General features: G+C 32.4%; 1 protein-coding gene across 1 annotated transcript; it reads left to right on the plus strand.

Annotated features, from left to right (window-relative positions):
* Positions 1-1,170: 1,170 nt before the first annotated feature.
* LOC101894549 (uncharacterized) lies at positions 1,171-6,267 on the plus strand. The gene is made up of 3 exons (XM_005184186.3): positions 1,171-1,709; positions 1,776-1,956; positions 5,292-6,267. The coding sequence occupies exons 1-3, from the start codon at positions 1,473-1,475 to the stop codon at positions 6,194-6,196; spliced, it is 1,323 nt and encodes a 440-aa protein (XP_005184243.1). The 5' UTR covers positions 1,171-1,472; the 3' UTR covers positions 6,197-6,267.
* Positions 6,268-8,136: the final 1,869 nt, after the last annotated feature.

Consider the following 8,136-nt stretch of genomic DNA (forward strand, 5'->3'; position numbering starts at 1 on the left):
AGTTATAATTTGGAATAAGAAGGAACTAATATATAATCTCCAACTACAAATCAATTTCGACTTAATTTTACGGAGGCATTTATATCTGACGTACCTCAAAGACATAATACTTTGACTGCAGTGTGCTATATGGTATAAAAATTAAACAAAAAAAAAAATATTATTTCAAAAAATATATAACAACTCATGATCTATACTCAAAAATTTAAAAATACCCACTGCAGTGGATTATATCCTTTATTATTTTCACCAAGAAAAAATGGCAAAAAAATGCGATTTTATTATGAAAAAAATAAGGAGCTTCAAAAATAAATCTACAAACATATTTAAACAATATTTGAGATTTTGAAAATAAATAAATTTCCCCGAAAACCTCGTTTTTAACTCTCTATGAAAGACATCTTGAAATACCAGGACATATTTCCTTTTTATTTTTTTTTGTTTTTTTAGAAAAATGTTCCTTGATTAGAGTGTATTTTGATAAACGACACAAGTTTGGACCTTTGTGTATGCAATAAAAATGTCAACCACGATCCTTCAGAAAATAATAATAAACATTTATATTTTTTGTATTATTATTTCAAAATAGTATTCAATTTTACATTTCAATTAGCACACGGAGCATGTTGTTTTATCAAAAAAAAAAAAAAAACATTGTAAGGAAAAACCTTATACCGCTTGGCGTCAACCTTGTCACCTCCAATGAAATATGATGCCCCATGTAACAAATGCTGATAGCCGGGTACACTTTCAGATAAATATTTGCACATTTATTGTATGGACATTGTTGTTGGCGTTGTTGCTGCTATTGTAGCACAGAATGCAACGTATACAACTTCAATTAAGAATATTTCGCAGTTCTCTGTGTAGAACTCACGTTGTGATATGAGCCAAAAAAAAGTGCTTTTTTATCAGCATAATTTCTTCAAGAAATGTGAACGGAATGCCAAAGCACGCAAAAATATAATGAGTCCATTTTGCGATTGGGCTAATAAATTGGAAGATATAACGAATTTATTGGTCGTTCATTGATATGGAATAACGTTGGTGGGAATGAATGTTGGACACTTGAGTAAATGACGATTAGATTAAATAACAAACAAACACAAAAAATATAAATAAAACTGAAAACTAAAAAAGAATTACGCTCAACGCAACGGCCCGATAGGGAGGTGTAAAAAAGTGCCGGGCAAAGAAAGTCGTTCACAAATGCATACCCGCCCGTCAGTGGATATTAACAAGTCGGCAAGAATAGAACAGAAACACAACACAGCTAGAAAACAAAAACATAATTGCAAAAGTGTTATAAGAAATAAAAAAAAAAAAAAATAACAACAACAAGAAAGAAGTGTCAACACAAGAAAAGTGCAACAACAACAATTTTGTTTTTATTTTGGTTTTCGAAATATTTTTGGAAAACGGCCAACAAAGAAAAAATATAAACAACATTTTGAAATTTTTTTTCCTATGAAATGGCAACAATGTTAAATGAAACTGTGGCAACTGTCATTAGTGCCAAACAGTGTAAACAAATTTTACAAAAATACAACGAGGAACATGAAACGGATTTGAAGCTGCTTAGCTTTAGTGTTAGCCCAGCGGAAGAGGTAAAAGGTTTTTTGGGGGAGTATTTTCATTTGAATTTGCTTTGCACTGAAATGGCAGAGGCAACAGCAGCAGAAGCTGAGGTGAATGAAAATGATGAAGAGGTGAGTAACAACAGTTTAATTGAAAATTGAAGCATACTTTTAGGCTTCCCTTTTGATATTTTACAGTTATGCGAAGAGGAAAGCAATAACAGGGAAAATGACGAATTTGAGGATGATTTTCTGGGCCAGAGTCTGAAATTCTTTATCAAGAAGCTACCATTGGTCCATGAGCTACATGAAAAGGTGGTTATATTCCGCAAAGAATGCCGTTTGTACAGTTCTCTGTTGATGGAATTGCAAGAATATTGTGAGTATAAACCTACTGGTTCCCTACTGGGAAAGGTCAAAAGTCTGGTGGGGCCGACTGTATGATACCCTACACAATGCGTATTTAGTAGAGCTGCCATAACAAAAAGGTTTATATTGAGAGTTTATGTGAAGTAGATCATACCAACTATGAACCTTATTTGAAAATCTCTCCAATTTGGGCTGATATCACATATATGGTGGATAATAAATGTAAAATCGGATGAAGATTTTCACCAAATTTGAAATATTTGTTTCTAGTATGAATTCAAACGAAACTGCCATTTGGTGCACAAAAACCTGATATCGGATAAAGATATCTATATACGGGAGCTATGTCCAAATCTGATCCGATCTCGATAAAATTTGATACAGGTACTTATTGACTGCTCTGATATCTGGTACAAAAGATCATTGTTGTGGAGTGCATATTAGGATGTGAGGAACATAAAACCCCAAATCCGATGCAACATATATATGGGAGCTATAATTATATCTGAACCTATTTTTTATGCACTTGCTTCTAGACTGAATTCGGTCGGATATACCAAAAAATATTTGATAGGGTTCGTCCTTGGGCCAAGCAAATATTTTTTGGAAAATTTCATCTCAATCGGATTATAAATGGGACCTGCATTTTGTGCACAAGAAAACACGGACAGAGGGATGGACGGACGGACTAACATGCATAAATCGACTTAGAAAAATATATAAATATTTTTAAAAAATCCACGTTAATTGGTCCGATAGTTGTTGAAAAAATATTTTTAAAAAATCCACGTTTAATTGGTCCGATGGTTGTTGAAAATATATTTTTAAAATATCCATGGTTAATTGTGCGATGGTTGTTGAAAAAATATTTTCAAAAAAATCCACGTTTAATTGTCCGATGGTTGTTGAAAAAATATTTTTAAAAAATCCACGTTTAATGGTCCGATGGTTGTTGAAAAAATATTTTTAAGAACCCCACGTTTAATTGTCCGATGGTTGTTGAAAAAATATTTTTAAGAACCCCACGTTTAATTGTCCGATGGTTGTTGAAAAAATATTTTTAAGAACCCCACGTTTAATTGTCCGATGGTTGTTGAAAAAATATTTTTAAACCAGTAAGGAAAGCTCAAAAGTCGGGCGGAGCCGACTATATGATACCCTACACCACTATGCATACTTAGTATAGCTCTCGTAAAAAGGTTTATACAGGGCATTTCAGAGCTCTATGAGATATTTGGTACAAAATCAAAATCTATCTAATTCTATCGTACATTATACGAACTATAGCTATCTCTGAACCGCGTTTCTCCAAATTTTACGTATTAGCTTCTAGACTGAATGCAGTCTTATGTACGAAAATTCAGGTGATTTGGGCTGATATTGACCATTTTGTGCACATTTAACCCGCAATCGGATGAAGATATATATGGGAGCTATATCCAAATCTGAACCGATTTCGATAAAATTTAAAGCAGCTATTCCTGTGCTCCATCTAATACCTGGTACCATATATCACGGTTGTGGAGTGAATATTACGAATGTATGGGACTAAAACACTAAATCGGATGAAACTTATATATGGTTGCTATATCTATATCTGAACCGATTTTCACTAAATTTGATATACTTGCTTCTAGGCTGAATTTGGTCCGATGTACTAAAATTCAGTCCATTTGGACTTATATCGGCCATTTGGTGCACAATTAACCCGAAATCGGATGAAGATATATATGGGAGCTATATCCAAATCTGAACCGATTTCGATAAAATTACAAACAGCTATTTCTGGGCTGTATCTTATATTTGGTACCAAATATCATTCCTGTGGAGTGCATATTACGAAAGTGAGAGGCTTAAACACCAAATCGGATATAACATATATATGGGAGCTATAGCTGTTTCTGAACCGATTTTCTCCAAATTTGTTGTATTTGCTTTAAGGCTAATCTCGGTCACATGTGCCAAAATTCGGGCCATTTGGGCTGATATTGGCCATTTGGTGGTCAATTAACCCGAAATCGGATGAAGATATATATGGGAGCTATATCCAAATCTGAACCGATTTCGATAAAATTTAAAACACCTATTTCTGTGCTCCATCTAATACCTGGTACCAAATATCACGGTTGTGGAGTGCATAGTAGGAATGTGAGGGACTTAAAAATCAAATCGGATGAAAGATATATATGGGAGCTATAGCTATATCTGAACCGATTTTCTCCAAATTTGATATACTTGCTTCTAGGCCGAATTCGGTTGGGTGTGCCAAAATTCAGGTAATTTGGACTGATAGTGGACATTTGGTGCACATTTAACCCGAAATCGGATGAAGATATATATGGGAGCTATATCTACATTTGATCCGATTCTCACCAATTTCAATAGGGTTCGTCCTTGGGCCAAAAAAATACTGTTTGGAAAATTTCATCTCAATCGGATAATAAATGCGACCTGCATTTTGTTCACAAGAATACATGGACAGACGGACGGACGGACGGACGGACAGACGGACTGACATGCATAAATCGACTCAGAAAGTGATTCTATGAAGGTTCTCAAAAGTAACTATGGGTCTATCTCGTTTCCTTCTCCATGTTACAAACAAATGCACAAAGACATAATACCCTTACCACTATGTGGTGTAGGGTATAAAAATCCACGTTTAATGGTCCGATGGTTGTTGAAAAAATATTTTTAAAAAATCCACGTTTAATGGTCCGATGGTTGTTGAAAAAATATTTTTAAAAAATTCACGTTTAATGGTCCGATGTTTGTGGAAAAATATTTTTAAAAAATCCACGTTTAATGGTCCGATGGTTGTTGAAAAAATATTTTTAAAAAATCCACGTTTAATGGTCCGATGGTTGTTGAAAAAATATTTTTAAAAAATCCACGTTTTATGGTCCGATGGTTGTTGAAAAAATATTCTTAAAAAATCCACGTTTAATGATCCGATGGTTGTTGAAAAAAATATATTTATAAAATCCACGTTTAATAATCCGATGGTTGTTGAAAAAGTATTAAAAAAATCCACGTTTATTGGTCGGATGTTTGTGGGAAAATATTTTTAAATAATCTACGATTAATGGTCCGATGGTTTAAAAAAATATTTTTTAAAAAATCTAAGTTTAATGGTCCGATGTTTGTTTAAAAATATTTTTAAAAAATCCACGTCCAATGGTTGTTGAAAAAATATTTTTAAAAAATCCACAATTATTGGTCAAATTGTTGTTGAAAAAATGTTTTTAAAAAGTCTTCGTTTATTGGTCTGTGTGTTTTTTTCTTAAATTTTTTAATTCCTTAAAAACATATTTTTTGTAATGTTTCTCTTTCTTCATTTTTCAGCTCCCCAACCATGGTGTCCAAAGGTGTACCTGAGTTCTTCCCAATTGCTAGTCTTACAAGATCTCGAAGACAGTGGCTATCATTCGCTCAACAACAAGGATCAGCTAGAAGATTCCGAAATTTTTGCCATAATCAAGGGCCTGGCGGCCATGCATGCATCCAGCTTACTCTACGAACTTTACGACAAAACCATCGAAGACAACTATTACGACTGCCTTAAGGAAATCACCGTGCATCCAGATATACCCTGGTTTACAACGGGTCTGCGGGCACTAATACAAATAGCAAAACTTCATCCAAACTTCCAAGAGGAAGTCTCACAGGAATTTATCGACAAAGAGTTACCATATCATTTGAAATCGGTTTACTTCATGGTAAATCCCTCTCCAAAATATCGTAACGTGGTGTGTCATCGTGACACCTGGGGTGGTAATATTTTCCTAAACTCTGATGATCCTGATGCCGCTGCCATGTTTGTTGATTTTCAAACGTGTCGTTATTGCCCACCTGTAATTGATGTCATTTTTACTTTCTTCATGAATCTAACGAAAGAAGAGAGAGTGGCAAGAGAAAATGAGTATTTACATTACTATTGGAGTGAATTTAAGAGAATCTTGGCTGCAAATGATGATGATGACGGTGAGAGTTGGGGTCTTAGTGAAACGGAATTTTTCGAATCTTATGAAGAGTTTAAATTATTCGGTTATGTTTATCGTGCCTTGGCTGTGACGATTTTAAAAGTTCCCAAAGAAATGGTAACAGAGGAATATAAAAATGTAGAGAGAACAGAGCCATTGCTGAGATATATGGAAGAGAATGAGGAATTTCGCTTGCTCATGGACGAATGTGTGGAGGATGTAATTGAAGCTGTAGTGGAAATTAGGACAAAGGAGGAGAGTTTTTAGAATTTAAACAGAATTTCTTATGAAAATGTGTAAATAAAAATTGTAAATAATTTTGAATATTTTTATTTTAATGTTTTTTTTTTTGTAAATCCGTCAGGGAAGTTTTTAAGAATATTTTTAATGCCATTTAAAGCGGTAATAGAAAAAAGAATTTTTAATATTCTCTAAGGCAGTAAAAATAGATTTTTAAGAAAATAGTGAATTTTTTAAAGAATATATTTTCACCAACCAACCTACCAATAAACGTGGATTTTTTAAAGAATATATTTTCACCAACCATCCGACCAATAAACGTGGATTTTTTAAAGAATATATTTTCACCAACCATCCGACCAATAAACGTGGATTTTTTAAAGAATATATTTTCACCAACCATCCGACCAATAAACGTGGATTTTTTAAAGAATATATTTTCACCAAACCATCCGACCAATAAACGTGGATTTTTTAAAGAATATATTTTCACCAACCATCCGATCAATAAACGTGGATTTTTTATAGAATATATTTTCACCAACCATCCGATCAATAAACGTGGATTTTTTAAAGAATATATTTTCACCAACCATCCGATCAATAAACGTGGATTTTTTAAAGAATATATTTTAACCAACAAAGAGGCCGATAAACGTGGATTTTTTAAAGAATATATTTTAACCAACAAAGAGGCCAATAAACTTTGATTTTTTAAAGAATATATTTTAACCAACAAAGAGGCCAATAAACTTGGATTTTTTAAAGAATATATTTTAACCAACAAAGAGGCCAATAAACGTGGATTTTTTAAAGAATATATTTTAACCAACAAAGAGGCCAATAAACGTGGATTTTTTAAAGAATATATTTTAACCAACAAAGAGGCCAATAAACGTGGATTTTTTAAAGAATATATTTTAACCAACAAAGAGGCCAATAAACGTGGATTTTTTAAAGAATATATTTTCACCAACCATCCGACCAATAAACGTGGATTTTTTAAAGAATATATTTTCACCAAACCATCCGACCAATAAACGTGGATTTTTTAAAGAATATATTTTCACCAACCATCCGATCAATAAACGTGGATTTTTTAAAGAATATATTTTCACCAACCATCCGATCAATAAACGTGGATTTTTTAAAGAATATATTTTCACCAACCATCCGATCAATAAACGTGGATTTTTTAAAGAATATATTTTAACCAACAAAGAGGCCAATAAACGTGGATTTTTTAAAGAATATATTTTAACCAACAAAGAGGCCAATAAACTTTGATTTTTTAAAGAATATATTTTAACCAACAAAGAGGCCAATAAACTTGGATTTTTTAAAGAATATATTTTAACCAACAAAGAGGCCAATAAACTTGGATTTTTTAAAGAATATATTTTAACCAACAAAGAGGCCAATAAACGTGGATTTTTTAAAGAATATATTTTAACCAACAAAGAGGCCAATAAACGTGGATTTTTTAAAGAATATATTTTAACCAACAAAGAGGCCAATAAACGTGGATTTTTTAAAGAATATATTTTAACCAACAAAGAGGCCAATAAACGTGGATTTTTTAAAGAATATATTTTAACCAACAAAGAGGCCAATAAACGTGGATTTTTTAAAGAATATATTTTAACCAACAAAGAGGCCAATAAACGTGGATTTTTTAAAGAATATATTTTAACCAACAAAGAGGCCAATAAACGTGGATTTTTTAAAGAATATATTTTAACCAACAAAGAGGCCAATAAACGTGGATTTTTTAAAGAATATATTTTAACCAACAAAGAGGCCAATAAACGTGGATTTTTTAAAGAATATATTTTAACCAACAAAGAGGCCAATAAACGTGAATTTTTTAAAGAATATATTTTAACCAACAAAGAGGCCAATAAACGTGAATTTTTTAAAGAATATATTTAACCAACAAAGAGGCCAATAAACGTGGATTTTTTAAA

The sequence above is a fragment of the Musca domestica genome, unplaced genomic scaffold, assembly GCF_030504385.1.
Source record: "Musca domestica strain aabys unplaced genomic scaffold, Musca_domestica.polishedcontigs.V.1.1 72, whole genome shotgun sequence".
Lineage (NCBI taxonomy): Eukaryota > Metazoa > Arthropoda > Insecta > Diptera > Muscidae > Musca > Musca domestica.

What these genes read in the sequence shown, in the direction of transcription:
- LOC101894549 (XM_005184186.3), top strand. Translation starts at nt 1,473, where the DNA reads ATGGCAACAATGTTAAATGAAACTGTGGCAACTGTCATTAGTGCCAAA. An exon ending in TGAATGAAAATGATGAAGAG is followed by an intron (nt 1,710 to 1,775) that starts GTGAGTAACAAC and finishes GATATTTTACAG; the next exon opens with TTATGCGAAGAGGAAAGCAA. An exon ending in GATGGAATTGCAAGAATATT is followed by an intron (nt 1,957 to 5,291) that starts GTGAGTATAAAC and finishes TTCATTTTTCAG; the next exon opens with CTCCCCAACCATGGTGTCCA.